This window comes from Dromaius novaehollandiae, chromosome 5 (genome assembly GCF_036370855.1).
Source record: "Dromaius novaehollandiae isolate bDroNov1 chromosome 5, bDroNov1.hap1, whole genome shotgun sequence".
NCBI lineage: Eukaryota > Metazoa > Chordata > Aves > Casuariiformes > Dromaiidae > Dromaius > Dromaius novaehollandiae.
The window spans coordinates 9,292,810-9,311,952 of NC_088102.1; the positions used below are offsets into that span (position 1 = coordinate 9,292,810).

Consider the following 19,143-nt stretch of genomic DNA (forward strand, 5'->3'; position numbering starts at 1 on the left):
AAAATAAAAATATAAGATAAAACTGTCTGTTTGGCTTAAATGAGCAATCATCACCCATGCGGGTTAGTGAGAGGCTGCTGAGTTACATTTTTGAAGACACCAGAGTGGTATCTTCTCCTTGTTATGCCCTGTGATACCACCACGTTTTCTGTTTTTCTCCCAGAGTTCATAATCCCTTGTGTGCCACATAAAGTCATGGCATCTGCTGAAGTGTTGCCACCTCAGAGTTGTAAACCAGCATTAGAAAGCTGGAACTGCAGACTAGAGCAGACAAGATGAAATAATCACTTTTTTTTTGCCAAGGGATTAGAGCCATGGTTCCCAAATATTTAGCTCTGTGGTCTAACTGTTGCATGAGTTGCCTGCTGCTGACATAAGACGATTTTAGTGTTTCATATTCATCGTTCTCTGACCAAGTCGGATTGAGCAAGAATTGGTGAGAGCCTTATAGCGATCTGTCCGCATGGGAACTGCCAAAAATTACAGAAAGCCTCAGGGTTTCCCTTGGTTTCAACTGACAGGCAGAAAAAGGATCTCAGCAATAAGGTTCATTTTATTTTAAAGGTGACCTTCAAATAATTGTTAAGGGTTTGCAAGGCTTTCTTGTAAATTAGGTAACAGAAGGACTAATAGGTTTCATTTACTTCCAGAGGGATTTTTTTTCCTTTTTTAATGAATGGCTACTGTAAAATCCTGTTCCTTGTAGTGTTGTTCAGCGTTCCCTGAAGGGTCCAACCTGTCTTTATTGTAAATTCTTAAAAAATCAGTAAAATTAGTGCATAACCCATTCCATTTTTAAACAAAGGTTTCTCTTCTCTTGATATTTAGTCACCAAAACTACATAAATAGTATCAAAAACAAATAAAAGCATTGTGTTGTATAATACATGACTCCATTTGATTTCTCAGTCTTTATTGGTTCACTGACTATCAAAGAACTGAAATTCCTTAGCAAACTTTCAATTATTTCTTTGTAACCTGAAAGAAGTATAGAAGGATAGATGACTGTTTTTATAGATGCCTATTTTTCTCTTTCTTGCATTGTCAGCATTTTAGCTCAAGGAATTTCTGTTTGACCAACTTGTGAGCAAACAAAGTGTGGGTGAAAAGCAGATTTAAGAGATGTATGAAGTGACCAATATGCACAGTGCTTGTATTGTAAATATTTTGTTAAGTTGGGCTGAGAATATGAGCACAGATTTTATAACATGTACTCTGTATGCTGCTTTTTCACAGATGATAAAGCTAATCCCAGGCGAGTGGTACTGGGAAGATGATACTAACACACTTGAATTTGCGAGGTAAAAGCATGATGTTCGGTTAAAAATTATGCAGATCTAGGTCTTGATTCAGCAGTTCCAAGTAAGGTAAAGTCAGTCTTATCATGTTTTGCCTGAACGTCAACTGTACGATAAAGTCTTACACTTGATTTTTTTTTTTTTTTAATTGAGAGTAGAGCTCCTTAACTTCTGCTCTGTGGCATTTATGCCATCATTTTAATGGGGAAAAAAGGCCAAAACAGAAATATGCAATTTATTCTATACTGTTCTCAAGCTGAATCCACTGCAGAGGGACTGCTCAAAGTGAGTGCCAAATGCCATCCCCAGTGTCTGTAGGTAGGGTTCAATGATGTCCATGAGCTGATGGTCACTGATGCCAGTGCTGTGTTTGACCCTGCATACTGGTGAGCACCGGTGGACTGCAAACCGTTAGGGAAACCACTGTATGCAACTGTGCTTTAAATTTCTGTGGCAGTTGTGGATTTAGACTTTATCGGGCCCTTAAAAATGGCTATGCATTTGAAGCAACTGGGAAAAACCCCAACACCGAAACTATATCCTGCCCTGTTCTCTACTCCCATACTGGGCAGGGAGTGCCATGGAGCGTGGTCTCCGTTGCTGCCTCCCTGCCTGGCCAGGCATCTTCCAAGCCGTCATCACGGTGGAGCCGGGCTGCTCCCCTCGTTCCTGGTGACCCAGCTATTGCAGACGCCTCTCACGGTCTGAGTCTGAGCAGCTCCAGCACCCTCCTTGTCAGGCTTGGGATGCTGCTGGCTGACTGGTGGTTCGCCAGGGATGGGCATGAGTTCACCAGTTACCTCTGCCTGTCTTTTCCCGTGATGATCTCAGAGAAAAGCCCTGGTGTTGAACAGTTTACACTTAAAATCTGTTTTCTGAGGCAAAACCCTATTCTGCCTTCCCACTAATTTTAGAAGGAACAGACAGATTTTTTTTTGAGTCAGGAACAACTATCCTTTCTGGCCACTAATTTCAGGTAATAGATAGCGGTGGGATATTATGAAATTACCAGATGTATTTACTCCTTCAAAGCCTGACTGAAGGAAAAACCTTGCTTAGAGACAATATCATTTCTGCCTAAACACAGAATGGAGAAGTAAGGAAACATCCACAAGGGGAAAGGACTAGTTGAGCTGAAGGCCAAGAGGGCATGTGTAGTAATCTACTATGGATAAATTTAGGCTGAAATTAAAAGAAGGTGTTCATCGGTGTTGTCAGAACTAGAATAGTGGGGATAAAGCCACCTGAGACACTGATTACTTGAAGGGTTTATATGACACAGTACTTGTGATGGCAGGAGACAGAGCAGGAGGACCCTGGGAAGCCTCTTTCACTCTTTGCTTCTCCGTTCTTGAAAGGAACATCTTACACTGACCTCACCACAATCCAGATGTTAGATGGAGGCCCAAATATATATGCCTTTGTATCATGGGATATTGCCTTCTTTGCACTGCTGCTAGTAATTGAAATTCATGCTACTAAATGTTCACACTCTGTATTCCAGCTCCAATCCAGAAGCTAAGGAACACTTTAAGAAAGGAAAAAATATTCACTTTCAGGAAATGGGAGGCAATGCATTAAACAGGTATTTCAGTTCAACTAACCTGTCTCAAAAAGAAGCAACATTATTTGGGTGAGAATATTTTTGTCCGTTGTTGAGGATCATGTCTGAACAAAACACACGAAACAGGAAGCCATCTGTCATTTTGGCGGGGTGGATGAGTGATCTGAACAAAAAAACAGAGTCAGACATGCCTGATGTTGAATGCTAGCTCAGGCACCAGCTTGGTGTGAGCTTGGTAAAGTCATTCAGCATCTTTGTTGCTGTTTCCAGATTGCTCGGAATGAGGTAATAATTCCCATCTGCATAGAAAGAGTATTGTGAGGTAATTAACTCATCTTTGCAAGGCACTTCAAAGATTAAAGTGTTATTGCTATTATTAATTTTATAAATTCACAACCTGGTATAGCTGACTTTCATCCATTACTTTAAGCCTCTTTGATCTAAATAATATAGTCGCAATTTATTATATTAGCAACTAAAAGAACAACTTCAGAAGCAACCTTAAGAGGTGAAATGCCCTGTTTCTCTGAACACTCCCAGCTTGTTTTGTGGTTATAATAGTTCAAAGTTAGTTCAGGGTATCTGCCAAACACTATTTCACTGCCTGTCTTTTGAAACCGAGCGCAATGAAAGGAGTACGTACCAGGTAGATTATTCTCTGACTGGAACTGACACTGTGTCCTTAAATGCTATGTTGGTCAACTACTAGCATCTTTCAAGATGTGTGCACTGCCATGTTGGCTGGAAGAAGGCTGGCTGAACAAGAGGGAAAATTTCGTAGGCTGTCAAAGCGAGTACAACATGAATATGTGACGTTGGATGATGTCAAACGTGAGTAACTGCTGGTATTTGATCTCAGCAAGGCATCACCCATGTGGGTTAGAAAACAATCTCTACCAATAGCTGATAATTTTTTGGAGTAAATACTGTTTTTCTCTTCTGTATGTTTTCAGATGCTGCTTTGTTTTTGGGACAAGAAAGTGAGGCACATCGCATGCTATCATTTACAACAGTCATGAGGTATGTGAGTTAGAACTTGTTTCAGGAATTATATGAGTGAAGCTGGTAGTGGAGGGGCTAGGGTTTATAAGAAACAGAAAATAAAATATGAATGGTTTAAAATATCTTGGATATGCTGCTCGGCGGGAAACAATACCAGATGCATTTCATCCTCGAGATGTGCAGAGAAATAATTCCATTGCTTGTTTGAAAGATTCTTCCTCTGGGTTAGCTTCAGGCAAGCTATGACTTAGGCCTAAATATTCAAAGGTTCTTATCCATCTTACTCCAAATTAAATTCCATGTTTGCCAGAGCACCAGTGACACTGGATGCAGCAGGAGCACCTAACACAGCTGGGAATCTGCGCTGCCTTCTTGTGCTGCTGCTGTTCCAACCAGACCTGCAGAGCTCATTAATTGCTGCTGTTACTTATCAGCATTACTTCTCTAAGTGCTAAGAGCAAGGAGGCAGCTGGGAGAGCCTTTTATCTCAGAGGCACGTCTCTGAGATCAGCAGGGCGGTACAGTGGCTGCACTGCCTTTGAGTTAGGAATGTGTCTAGACCTTGCTAAGCCTTAGACATACGATCCTTGAAGAAGGGGAGAGGTATCCCACATATCCCACTTGCTCCTTTGAATGTGAATGCCACCCTTTCAGCCTGTTTAGTGCAGAAAGGGTGCTCACTGGGAGTATGTCTGGTCATATCCAGTTCAATCCACTCTTCAACATGTCTTTTGGACTTTTAGTTTCTCTAAAAGCCTTCAAACTCTTACTGTGGGATGTGGTGCTTACTACAAATAGGTTTAGACTGTATAGGTAGTATGTGATATACAGTAGGTCCCTGAGCAGAGACTCTTTCATAATAGCCTGGTGGTGTTTGTATCTGCAAATCTGTAGATATCCTGTTGACCTTTCTACCTTCCATTTAGGAATAAGAAACTAGATGCGTTCCTCATGGCCCTGATTTTCTACTTATCTTTTTACTTGGAAAAAATTGCCCTGGAAAAGACATCCAAAACTCCAGTTTCGTGAGTATGAGACTTTACTGGTGTAAGTACATAGGGCACACCCCAGCAAAACTGGAATTGCAACGCAGGCTTTCATGTCAGTCAGTGGGATCGTGCATATGAGCAAGGACTACCTGCATGAGCAAAAACTGCGTAACAGGGCTTGCCCTGTGTATAGACTAGGTTTGTTATTGCTGACTTTGTTATAATGCTTGGAGCTAAAGCCACAAGCGTATATTGGCTCAGTCTATATATGGAAGACTAGAGGGAACCCTCAGTCTTACCCTCTGTCTCCCTTGCCGCTTTGGCCTGTGTGCTCTCCGGGACATAGGCTCCTCTGACTATATACAGAGAGAGATTTTCTGGGAGGGTTTGAAGCTCACTTTTCCCCAGCCTTGCCCCGAGTAATGTGCACTGTGCTTCATGTGACATGGCAGCATCCTAGTCCCCATTTGAAGGTGGTGGCTGAATCCAGCCTTGCTGCAATGGGGTCACCAAATAATTTGGCTCATCAAGGTAACATTGCAATATTAATAAACATTACTATTACTACAAATGCTAAATCTGTATGACTGCCCTGGATTGAATTACCATCCCTCACTGCCATTTCCCAGGAATAATATTAACATCCAGTCATTTCTGCTTGCAGTACAGAGCACCAAATAATCATATCTGAGTTTGCTGGGTGTTAATTTGTGCTGTGGGTCACATTGCTGTGAGATTCCTTTTTAAATACTTTGCAAAGCAGGCTCAGATGACTCTTAGGTGCTATCAACATGTTTCAACAGGAGAAATATATGCTAGGAAAGCAGTTCGCAAGTGAGGGTGTGTGACCACACTTGCTATCTTGCAAAGTGGAAGTGGGGATGCCAGAGGAATAGTTTAGGAGCTGCTGTGGTAGAGGGTTGTATGCTTTGGGAGAAAGTATTACAGAGTTACAAACCATGATTATAAGAAACCCTAATGGTCTGCTGGGATCTTTAATAGTCTCTGAGAATTAATTGACCATTTTATTAAAACACCTAATAATTACTTACTTAACAGTTCATGAAGCTTTGATATAAAGAGGAACTGATTTATCCGGATTGAAGAAGAGATTGTTGGAGGATTGGTGGCCTTAATGAATTTACTTGCTCTGCATCCATAGACTGTCAGGTGTTTCTCTCATTGTGCAAAGAAGAACTCATACATAAAGAGAACCATGAATGTAATTTCACATACAAAGATCCTAGATTCAGTGGAGGTGCACTGGGCTGCAGTTTACAAAATGACCCCTCGTTCTTGGCTGGTAAAGGACAAGGAGGCCACTCCATGGGCCAGTACAGCTCAAAATGGCTCATATCATTGACTGGTGTTGCAAATACGGATACAAACAGACTGAAACAAAGAGAAGGTTGGACCTATTGCACTGTAGGGTTCTGCTTCCTGCATCCGGGGGGCTCTGGTTACTAGCTATCAGCTATAAACTTTGAACAATCCCTGCCAGGAGAGACTTTGCGCTGTGTTCTGGCATGTGATACTCTCAAAATGACTCCTGTTCTTTGGTGAGAAACATGTGCCAACTCCGAGATTCCCAAAGGGATATTCTACAATACTGTTTCGTTTAGAGTCATTGCCTCCCCTGAAGGGAAGTGGCTTGTTTGTCAGGATTACCTGCATACAATGCAATGTCAGAGAGACTTAAAGAAGAGACACTTGCTGCGCAGGAGCAGAAAGTTAGGATACTGATCTACTAAACTATAAATACAAAGAAGGAAAATAAAATGACAAAAGGCAATTTTAGATCCTCCTTAATGTTGAAGTTCCTCCTTAATTGTTCTAGCATCTTAGCTGACTTGAAGGAGCAGGGAGATAGCAATCATGCTGGGAAGAGATTTCTGCCATTGCACCTTCTTTCCCTGTTCAAAACCTTGCATTTCCTCTGTTATCTGCCTGGTCTAATTCTGAATTTGGTGTATGCTCAAATGTAGTGAGTACTGTCTTTCCCCTTCTGTGGATATCCTCCTTGATCTTACCATCTAGAAGGTATTTTTTACTGAGTTCATTTTTAGCTTAAATGACTCCTCTGTTGGTCATGACATTTCAAGACTTGTCACAGTACTTTGTAAGACATGGATCTGGACAAATCAGATGGTTATAAATTGTACAGGGATAAATTGAAACTAGATACTGAAAGAAAGTTTCTAACCAGCTGAGGAGTAAAGTTCTGGAATGGTCTTCTGTTAAGAAATAGTGGGGTTGGAGAAGAAAACTCCATTTTCCTAAAGAAGGAGTTCCATGAGCTTGCAAAAGGGATTTTATAACTGCATAATAGAATCATGATGACAGAAAATTACATTTGTGATAAGAATCCTTACATATGTGATATGCTGGTATATTTGAGAGGATGTGAAAGAAGACTGGATAGCCATTTAGATTCCTGTATCCATCTCACATAAATCCCATGTTCAGGACTTTTGTTAGTTGCCTGTTCAGGAAGAAAACTGTCTCCTCCTCCCCCCAAGAAATAATTTAATTTCAGAGACTTTTTCACCTTCCTGTGTAGTCCTAGCTATTTGCCAAAACAGGGACAGACTGTAGGCAAGACATGCTGGTACCTTTCCGTGTGTCTGGTTGTTGACACCTGTAATTTGCGCATAGCTTAACTGATAGATTTGGCCTCAAATGGAAATTTTTCACCTAGATAACACTGGTAAGTACCATTGTTCTTTTTTCTGTCACCTGCTGCATCATGGGATATAGCCTCTTCCTAGGAGAATCAGGGAGCTCTGTGTATCAAACTCCCTCTTACCACAAGGACCTAGGCCAGCAGTACCATCTTTAATTCCCACTTCTCTCATCCTGCATATTAATAGAAGACAAAACATTCCACCGTGAAGTTTGTTGAAAGATTTTGGAAAGCCTTTTGTGCCTAATTCTGGGTGGGGTGAGGATATATGGAGTGAAAGCTGTTTGGCTCCTAAGTTAGGCCTCTAATCCAGGATTACAAGGAGACTGGGCTTGGTAGCCCACCTGGTCTTTTTTCAGCCTGATGGTCCTGTATCGCAGGCACATCCAATGGCTCTGCAGTCTTTGACTGATTCGGGCTCTTGCAGACCACATGTGATATCCTAGGAACACAGAAAACAATGCTGTTTACTCCTGCTCTCAGTTTGCGTGTTTTGGGATTCCTGCTATTCGGGCTGCCTATGATAGATGCCAGCTGATCTGCTGTGATTATTACAGTCCCCAGGGAGCCAGGCCTGATGGTCTGAATAGCTCCTCACTGTCTTGAACCAAGACACTGTAGACGTATCAGTGTTCATGGTGCCTCAGTAGACAGTCTAAGACAGTCCTTGCTTAAGAAGTCATTGCTTCTGTGCATTAAACTTTCTTATATTGCAAGGAGTACATATCAGATAAAGTCACGATGAATCTAGACATCTTTGACTTCTTGTTACCTTATCTTTTGTTGATACTACACTGACTTGTAAATCCAAGCCTGAGGCTTCTCTGGCTTCCTCTAGATTCAGGAATATCTTGTAAGTAACTTTAAAAACAACCAACCAGTTTTCCAAAGCAGTGGGCATGAGGCATTCCCCCGCACAGCAGACAGCTTGGGAGTATTCACTACTGAAATATGTGACTCTAAGAACAAAAACTAAGCAGTGGTAAATGAGACAGAACTGAAACATAGGCTATTATTTTGTCCTGTATTTTCTTTTCCACTCAGTTTCTATTTGTTTCTGCCTCCCACCCTTTCATGTCTTTTGAGGAAAATCAGCTGAATTTTATTAGCAATTATCCTTGAGAAGCCCAGAGTAATTGCCCTAATTATTAAAGGTGGGTCTTGTAGGAAACTTTAGAGTTTGAGGCCATCAAGGATGGGACAGATAAAAGCAACCCTCCTGAGTGTGAAAGGAGGTTGGTGACTTTTAAGTCTGTAGCGCTCCCAGGCCCTGGGAGACAATCTGGTGGATTACAGGGGAAGCAGAGGAAACAGAAAGCTCTTTGGCTTGGTATTTTGTTAGTGTTTGATCTGAACTGGTTTAAAATACAGGCTTGTGGTGTCAGCCTTTCCTGTTTAGAGGCAGTCCCAAGGGTGCTTTGCGTGCCTCTTTGAAGAGAAGCGCTGTCTCTGAATGAACCAGACCCACCGCTCCAGGCTGCCAGAGACAGTCTGCACCCGGAGATATCTACGTGCACCTCCAGGGCTTTTACGTAGGCTGCAAGAAGGGTTCATAAGCTACGTGGAATCAAAGAAGGCAACCTGAGAGGCTGTGGGCATGGAGCTTATAAGCTCTACAGGGCAGGAGAGACTGTCTGGGCTCAAGCCCCAGGCCTTGTGGCCCCACCAGCACTGTAAAACTGCACTGAAGGAGTCTGAGCTCAGTCTTGCTGCAGTGGGGTTCCCTGAGGTTGGTGTCATGTAGTGTGGTGGTTTACATGCCCCAAAACTGTTCTTTCTTCTCAGGACCAGTCACTCTTTCTAGCATTCCTTCTATCCCAAACTCCTTCCCTAAAAATGTTGTTTTCTTTCTAATTTAAACAGGACCATCGTTTTCTTAGAGGAGAAAGAACTGGACGATGTCCTGGCAAAGTTAGAAGCGGCCAGGATTCGCCTTGCCAAGCTGTACTGTAATCTTATCCTTGGAGAAGGCATGGTGGAGCACCATCACATGTCTTGTGGAAAGTAAGCCACGGAAAGCGTTCCCTCCTGGGGACCCTTACTATGTCAGGAGCAGCGGCAGGCCAAAGCCTTTCTTGAGTGACAGAAGTGAATGCCCAGGGTAACAAATGTCTTGGTGGACCAAACAGACACATGGGGTGCAGGGACCATGAGGCAGAGAGTGTCCTGACCTCCATGAAGCTCCAGCTGGTAACTGACTCCAAAAGTGTTTCTGGTGAGTTGCTGCCAACTGATCTGGCCACAACAAGTTGCAGCAGGGCCCAGGTTACCAGACTAGAAAGCTCTAGCCCAGCTATGTTGAAGCCCTGCTAGATATACAGGCTGTGAACCTTTGATGGGTTCAGCACAGTCAGCAGGGCAAAAGGCGGTGCCAGCCCTGGATCTCAGCCCTGCCACTTCTACTTACTGAATCTTGAAGGCAAATGGTGTAAGAAGGAGAACATGTTTATGTACCTGCTGGTTGCCATTGATCCCTGCTTTAATTTCCTCTTATGTCAAGTCTGAGAAGTCGTAAGAGTACTGGCAAATAAAGGAAACCATGTTCCTGAAAGGCAGCAAATGAAGGGATTAGAGAGAAGAAGCTGTGCTTGGGGATCTTGGGTGCTGGATGTGTAGGCCTTCCTCCCCTGAGCCAGGAAGACAATGCATGGTTTTCCCAGAGGGGTGGACAGCAGTTGTTCTTTGGATGCCATGGACCCATTGAAGAACTGAAAGATGAGAGAAAGCTGTAGTGGGAATTAAGAAAGAAAATGAAGCAGGTGGGAGTGGATGGGAGGATGTTTGAAAAGCCAGAGGAACCAAGGGAATGATGAGGATTGGAGGCTGATGAACAAGAAAAGGTGGCACTGGAGATGAAAGCAAGAATGGGTAGCTCTGTTGTTTCTTCACTCACATGTATTGTCTGGTGGGTGCAAATGTGCAGGATGGAGGCCAGACAGAGGTCTAGTGGCAAAAAAACAGCAGTGGAGGTTAGAGGCTCGCTGTGGATTGGGACATTGCTGTCCAGGCTGTAAAGACATAGAGGACAGAAGAGGGCTGTGTCTTAGTGTTTCTGATGTAAGGTGCTGTATGAAGAGAGACCTCACTGAGTTACTCACAGGAGGATGGTGGCTGACTGCAGCTGACTTCAGAGGTAGGCTAATGCTGAGCGTGTTAAAATATATGGCGCTTCCCATGCCATATTGCAATTACATAAAAATCTCTTCCAGGATGACTCAGTTTAGCCATAAATGTTATCTGGATACTCCCAGTCCATTATGTAAACTGCCGAAAACAAAAGCTAAGGGTTAAAACTCTTAATTATAAAAGCTAGTTAAGAATTTTTTGAGTGCACGTGTTTTTGGATGGAAAAAGTCCTTTGCCAAAATGGAAATTGTGACAAGGGTTATTTTTGATGAATTTCTCTTGACCTGGAAAATGTTTAGATAAAAAAAACTATGAAACTACTTACGATGTGCCACTCCCACTTTTACCGTATTTTAATATAGTCCAGTCAAAATGCCTTTAGGTTCAGAAGCTTTTACTTTTTCATTCTAATTCACCATAGCAACATTTTACTGAAATCTTATCATGTGCTGGGAAACTCTTTTCCCTTCTATATCTACCAAATATGAAATCATTCATCGTTCATGTGCATGTTTTCTCCAAAAGTTTAAAAAGGGACACGCAGATGGAGAACGTCTTCAACTTAATTTGCATGTTTTGTAAAATGCAGCATAAAAATCCTATCTTGGTATTATCCCAGACTGGAATTTGAGAGAGTTCCTCCAGACCTGTTATTTGCGTGTGTTAGCATTAGTCCTTTTGTGCCTCCAACGCTGAGGAAGGAATAGGTGTGTCTGGCTTTCTCCTTTTAAGTTGATGGGGTTGTGCAACCTTTTTGTGGTGCCAGCTTCCTTGTGGGCATTGTCAGAATGGGAAAAATACAGAGTGTTCCCGAAGCTGCGTGCATCAATGGCACAAACACAGCCAAGTCAGCTCTTACTGATCCTTGAAGCTGGCTTGATCCATGGGCAATTAGAGTCACAGTTGTCGTCAAGAGGGCAGCTAAAATGGCACAGGAAGCATTTCTTCCCCATGTGTCTCTATGCAGAACAGTAGTTCTTGTAGGTATCTGAAGCCACTGTCTTCTTAAATCCAAACCCTATGCTGAGTGCACTGTTGGCTCTTGGCTGTGCTATCCTCCTCTTTAATGCATGAATTCATCCCGTCACCCTGTCAGCTCTAAGAAATCACTGTTACTGTATTTCTAGAAGGCATGATGCTCTTCACTCACTCCTTCACATGTTTCTCACAAGTTCTGTCCTGAACATTGTTGCAAGTTTGTTGTTTCCCTAACTGTTTCTGTGTTTTTCTAGGTAATTAGCAACTGTGCCCTAGACATGGGAGGTGCCTCCTAGTACAACACTTATTTTAGGAAACTTTACTTCAAGCAGGTCTCTTAGCTTAATACCTCACCCGAGGAAAGAAAGCACTGGGGAAAGAAGGGTGGAGACCTCTAGCCTTATTTGGCTCTAATTATTAGTGTTAGTTTCTGTTGCTGGCTTCCACATAGGTTTCTCTGACTGCTGAAGCAGGGGTTAGTTCAAATACATTGCAAAGGCATGTAATGCTAAAAGGTGAAGCTGGGTTTTACACTTAGGTTGAAGAAGCCGGGGTCACATTAAATTCTTCCACTGTGGTATTCTGAAGACAGAATACTGTGCTTTACCAGAATTCATATGGAATCAAACGCATCAAAATTATTTGGGAGATTCTGCTTTGGCAAAGGGCCATGATGTGCTTGCATTCAGTCGTCTTTTCCCTTGTGTAATATGTGGGGTTTGGGATCTCAGCTGAACTGTCAGCAGAAGTAGGATTGGTGGGTGACAGGGAGATACATGATCCTATTGATCAACATATCAATAAGTAAAAGCCACAGGATGGTTAATGAAAAGATATTACCTTCATTGTCTGTCTGCTCTGCATTGATGTTTCTGGGGCGATGGCAGCTGGGGATACCAGTTTGGAACAAATGTTGATGTTGTCAGGAACGTAGGGGACGTTTACAGGAGGTGGTGAATCGACAGAGATGCAGGGCTTCCTGTGCATCTCTCAGGACCTAGCCAGATCTGCGGGGATCTGCTGGCTTGCAGGGGAAATTGCTTTCCCTTCCATGAGGGTGAGCTCTGCCACCTCCAAGAGAACTGGGTGGCTGCTGGGATGTGTTCATCACCTTCCATTTTGGTAACAGGTTCCATGATGGGCCATCGTTTGGCTTTGTGTGAGAATCTGCAGGCTCAAGTGGGTGGTAAGATCATCTCTCAGACTTCCACTGGGCAAGTTGGTGCTTCTTTAACAAAGGCCCTCTGTTATTCTTGTGCATGTTCTACATTTCTTCTTGAAGATGCATCAGTTATCTTCCTCCTGGTTTTCAAGTATATTGTCTCAGCACTGGCCTGGCTTTGTGCCCTTGGTAACTCTGCTTGTTGCTGTTCCAGTGATATCAGGGAGAGTTTTCTATCGACTTCAGTGGAAACTGGGTTAGATCAGTGTTGACCGCTTTTGAGAGGCCCATGTAGAGAACTCAGTTCAGATAGCATAGCAGGGGAGCCTTGCCTGCTCATCACATCTAGCTTTGTTCTCTGTCAGATTTAATTAACTGAGCTATACAATATTTTGCATTTTCTCCTTCTGAGGCAATGCAGAAGTCCTGTCTTTCTCTTGGACAGTGGGTCTCTGCATGCTGCTAATGAGGATTTACCAGCACCAACTTTATTGCCCTGGTGAAATGCCAGCTTGGCAATAGCCACGTGAGTCACATTCAATACTCTCCTTAGAGAACCGAGAGGACAACTGCTGCTATTAATTTTGTGCTGTTGTTCACTGCCTTAGGAGAAAAACATCGTCATCGCAGAAAGATCGGGACTTCTTTGAGGTAAGAAAGATACAAAGACTAATGGAGAGTGTGATTGTCAGCCCAGAGCATGTCTCTTCCTTGCACACTGAAGTACTGAAGACAGTATTCCTTTCCCTTTTGGTTCTGCCAGTAGTTTACTCATAGGGCAGAGTACCTAGAATAAGACTTTTATCTCTTGGGCCTACATTACAGTATCTCTGTAAAATACAGTCTGCTTTTGCCCTTCAGGCCCAAGCCTTTCCTCTCGGAGCCCTCAGCTGGGGAGTTTCAGTTCCTCTGTGGCTCCCTCAGGGCCCAGGCAGTTCCTATCACAGCCTGAGGTCCCTCTGGGAAGTCTGGTCTGTAGGTTTCTTCTCATCATTGGTCTCACAATTTCACCTCTAAACATGAAATTTCACAGCCTTCTTTCATTTTCATTGCCCTTAACAACATTTCTAGATGCCAGTGAGCTCTTCTAGCCTGCCACATACAGCTCAATGAGCATTTTATGACACTCGGTATGTAGTAGCACTTCAGCAAATTAATGTAAAACAGCTGAGGCCCAAATTATACTTTGTACTTCACAAATTAGGATGTATTTCCTTGAAAGATGGGTATTGTGGATTCAGTTCAGGGATACAGAGCGGTCCCAGTGATACCACCTTTCCAGAACAGGCTTAGTAGAGATTTGATTTACTGGGTGTTCATTTGTTTTCTAGCAAGAATCACAGATAATAAATAGGAGTGAAAAGCTAGATTTTGTTTTTAATCAGCAAGCAGGTATGCGGAGATGAGATGCAATGAGTTCATATTTTCTGTGATCATAATGCTGTCATCTGGGGTGGGAATCATCTTGTCTAAGTCTGGTTGCCCAAACAATAGGCGTCCAGTCAGACTAGGCCCTTAGGCTCCCTTGACAGTCAATGGAGAGAAAGAGAAGCTCAGCTAGAGGGTGAATTGTTTTTTCCTAAGACAGATGTGTGAGGTAGGAAACCCCATGGAATGACTCATCTCAGCCATCCCTTTCCATTGATTATTGAGGGAAACTAGATAGTGATCTTCAGTTAACTCCTCAGTATTTAGCAGCAAGGCTAAGCGACACTGGCCAGAGTTAAATGAGATCAAATACAACTGAACTGTGTTTTTAGCCTCATCTGTTAGTATATCTCTCCAAAAAAACCCCAATCATCTTCCTCCCATTGTGCAGTGTCAATGCAGGGAATTACTGCTCTTAGCTGCTTTAGTAGGGACATGTGGAACAGGCCTCTAAGTATGCAGACTTCTAGCCATCTGGCCATGAGCTGGAAAGGCAGTTATAGAGTCTTTATACCATGAGTGTCCTTTCAAATCTTGTCTGATATATGGTAAAGGTCAATGCCAAACTGGTTGCTGGCTTTTTAGTGGAGTCATGCCAACCTCCATGCTGGGACACAGTGGGACATGGGGACTTCTCCAGTGAAAATGAGGTCTACGTTTTCAATTCAGAGCTTCTACAGCTACTGTAGCTACGTGGCTTGGCTTGCATTCAGACGGAAGCACTTCTGAGTGATTCAGGAAGAAGTCAGCAGGCTTCTTCGCTCTGACATATTTAATCCTACCTTAAGAGAGAAGAAAGATGATGACTTGCAGAAAGTAGGAGACCAGACTGCTGATGCAAAGAGATTCCCATGTCACAGGTACATGTGTGACACTCTGGGCCTTTAGGGAACCTCCCCTGTCCCAGTACACTGAGATAACAGCTACATTTGTTTTCTTTCACGAAATAGCTGTGCCAAGTGTCCATCTATAAATACCGTGGCTCAGCAACGCTCACCAGTGCTCAGCACACTGCTGCCCTTACCAAAGCACAGCGCTCAGCACCTCTTTCAGAAGCAATTTTACCGTTGGGGCAAGACCCCTCAGCCTTGCATGAGTAAAGACTTGCCAGACTTCTCAGAATTATTCACTACCAGGTAAAGGGCTGTTTTTGTGCATAAGGAGATTTGGATGTATTATTAGAAAGGATATCTGATGGCTAGCTCTTCCTCACCGGGATAGGGGCCAGTGGACTGAGAATTTGTCCCACTGTAGTTAGAGAGCAACTGGATTGTAGGTAAGACAGGCCTGAGCTAGCCTGGAACTAGTAGTGGTAGTCCTCTTGGTTAATTGATGGCAGAGCAGCTACCATCCGTCATAGTGTTTTGTTAAAACAAAAACTTTCTGGCAAAAAGAAATATGTTTTAATATAATATTGAAAAGAAACCAATCAAAAGCTCTTAAATCAAAATGGAATGTTTTTTTCTGCTCGTGATTCATTCCAAATTCTTATTTTTATGTGACTTCTAGTTTATATTTATTGATGTGTTTTATTTTGACAAAATCATTTTGTTACTCCAATGTGCTTCTAAAATATAACTTCTATTGTAATAGAAATACAGGAGAACTTTTTCTTCTGATTCAGGATAAAAGCCAATTTTTCAAGCCTTGGTATGCCATGAAAGAGTAGTTCCATTTTCCATCCAACCATGGATAACAGTAGTATCACTACAATATTTTATGTAATAACTCATGTAAACAGGACCACTGTAAATCAGTGTTGTTCTGTTGAAGTGTATGTAAGGCTACCTGTGAGGCTTTCCAATGTAAGTCTTCTTTTTCTGCCTGGAAATTATAATTTGAGAATGTCCAACATTTGTGTGGAACCTTCCTGAATTCTGGAAACCTAATGGATGCTACTACACTATACACGCAAAATCTTGGACACATCTACAACACATGATCAGTGGGTCCGGCACTTCCTGAGAATGTGATATTTGTTGCAAATGCACATGTAATTGCTTTCTGCATACTTTTGGAGCTGGGTGCATACTGAACATATTGGCTTTACAGCTCATGTACCTACTCATAAATTCATCGGCAACAGGGCCAACCTTTCCAGGAAGTGCCAAGCTTTACTTGGACAAATGTGCTTCATGTTGTGTGCACGCACACTCCAGACAGAAACAGGACATGGTATGCAAATGCAGAGAGTATAAGCATGCTTATTTGGTTTTTCCCTGGGGGAAAGCAGATATTGTCTCCCTAATGTGTTATCCACAGTCTAACTAAAGGAGGCAAAGATCCCTGCCATTTTACCAAGGAAAAATTACAAATTGTTCTCCCTTACTCCTGTTTTCCTTTGCTTCATTATGTCAATCATATTAACACCACTTTTTGTAACAGGGTGGGCATTATTGGAGCTCATCGTAGTGAGTTAAATCCCATTATGCTCATGCCCCTTGGGATGATGGAGGAGGAAGAGGAAGAACAAGGGCAAAAAAGGAGTGGTTCCTCCATCCCTTCAAATGACCTGAGTTTGTCAACTCTGAGAAGCCCTCAAAGCAGACTTAGTACTCAGAGTAGTGTTGTCTGAAGAACAATGACAGAAGTTGACTATAATCAGAGCATCTAGAAGAACTGGTATCTTGTGTTGATTGCCAAAGTTTCACATTGTTAAGTAAATGACTTTGAACCTGCAGCTTAGAAAGCCTACATCATTTATCAGAGGTGCGGTAGTCTAGCACACATGGTTCTGGACTAGGTGACTGAAGACCTAGACTGTAATTCCTGGTTCTGTCACAAGCCTACTCAGTGATCTCTAGATCATTGTATTCTCCCTCCTACTTAATGCCTTGGTTGCACCATTTCTAAAATGAAGATTATTCTGCTGACTTATTTTGTGAATTACTTTGACACCTGCAGATGAATATCATTATTGATTATAATGTCAACCCTCTTTTTCTGAAGGGCTAGTAAAGCAAAACTGATTTCCCAGGAGACGTGACTTACTATAGTTTAAAAGTTACCAAAATTGTGCTTTCAAAGGAAGTTCCTCTTGCATCTTTAATGAATTGTTTACTCCTTTTTTGATTTCCATAGCCTAATTTGTGATACACTGTGAAAAGAATATAGCAAAGAAGAATACTATTATTTAAAGAATCAACCAAATCTTCATTTTATTTTCTTTCTAATGATATAATTTGATTTTTTTTCCCCCTCATTGATTTTTACATGATTAGGAAAGCAGATCCTAGAAATCCAAAATTAAAATACACAGTTGGGATGTTAGTATCTTGAACTGAAATGAATTTGTGATGAGAAATGGTATGAGTTTACCTATAAAGCTATCCAGGTGTGCTAATCATTAGCATCAGCAGGAAGACTTAGGATGAAATCCTGGCTTGTCATAATCAATGAAAAAATGATGGACAATGAAGCAGTGAAGGAAAAGCAGAGTAGCAGTATTTTGATCATTGTTAAGAGGTGGAGTTTGATGCCTTAATGTTGGTTTGTAACTTTTTCAGCAAAATGTATTTATGTTGGATAAAAATAATACAACACATTTCCCCTGCAATTTGTGGTTCAGTTTTTAAAAGGATGAAATTTGTCATCAAAATTATCATGGGAACTTTACTCGTTCTGGGGTAACCAACAGTTTACAGGCTAGATCACTTAGGTGAGATGTCCCTGTGCTGCCTTATTGAGACAGGCACTTGAACTGCAGGTTCACAGCTACTGTTCGGTCTCTTCACTTAGACTGACACATGTTATATCAACACATTAATATCATTGTGGCCTAGGCTTGTTTTCCTTGTGTCAGGTGAGTGCTTTTACCATTGAATGAGGCTGTTGTGGCCTGCAGTTTCTGTCTTCAGCTTTTCATTAGGCATTTGTCTTTGTGCAGAGCAAAAATACTTAAATGTTTTGTGGGATAGAAAAGACATAGTCTTTCCCAAATGAAAAAAAATCAGAACAGTGTGCGAGACTGCTATATCTTCCTCATGTACATGGTCTGGAGTGTTACACTCTTTATTCAAAACTAACATTTCTGGATCATACATTTGCATTCATTTTGGGAGGGCAGGTTAGTGAAAAGTTCAGACAGGCACAGGGAAATGTTTTTCTCATGAAAAGCAGGACATCGCTGGAGTAAACAGGAGAGATGCCAAATGTCCATGTCTCTTTCCCCTTATCTCACAACCCATTCAGAGTTTAAAGTTTGTTTGATTTTGTTTGTTTCTTTGTTTGTTTTTTTGTAATGACAAATAATAAAGGATGGCAGCTTAGGAGCGTCATGTATTGTGGACTAAACCTTTGCTCTTATGGTCTCAGAAATGGCGATGAGACCTTGAGAGGGTGCTTTAGTTGCAGGTTTCCTGAAAGCTTGGTTGGGCCAAAGCATGTGCAACTGCCCTTGCAGACTGCATGAGTGACTGGCATGGCACATACCTGGCTGAAGATGCAAGAGGCAAGTGTGGTATCATTGCCCTGCAGCAGCATGGTTTCCCTCCTGAACGATGTAGCAAAATGTTGGCAGAGGGAGGCTACAACATGGCTTTCTTCTGGTCTTGGGACAAACCTTCTGGTTCCTGCACTAAGAGACCTGTACATGCGAAGGGATGTCTGTGAATGGCTTTGGATTTCTAACTGTGACACTGGCCACTGTCTGACCTGTGGATTTGCCCTTTGGGCAGAGTGAGGTTGACATCCCAATATGCTGTGTATTGTCCTTGCAAAGTGTCTCGCTTTGTTACATCTAAGCAAACGGGCATTGTACTGGGTCCTGGAAAGAGTATGAGTGAAAGGTGTCCTTTGCGACATCAGTCCTGCAGGGCAGTGCAGTCTGTGATATTTGCTAATAACTGGGAGCTGTGAGCAGTCCCTGCAGTGCCTGGGCCAGAGATTTCATGGAGTTATGCACTCTACCTCTGG

General features: G+C 42.3%; 1 protein-coding gene across 1 annotated transcript; it reads left to right on the top strand.

Annotated features, from left to right (window-relative positions):
• Positions 1-56: 56 nt before the first annotated feature.
• On the top strand, positions 57-18,497 carry PPP1R36 (protein phosphatase 1 regulatory subunit 36). Its single transcript, XM_064511781.1, is given in 11 exon segments — positions 57-62; positions 1,236-1,300; positions 2,802-2,882; positions 3,571-3,692; positions 3,815-3,881; positions 4,790-4,888; positions 9,372-9,539; positions 13,410-13,452; positions 14,899-15,095; positions 15,180-15,365; positions 16,615-18,497. Coding segments are annotated over 11 exon segments (1,263 nt in total). The 3' UTR covers positions 16,844-18,497.
• The last annotated feature ends 646 nt before the right edge of the window (positions 18,498-19,143 follow it).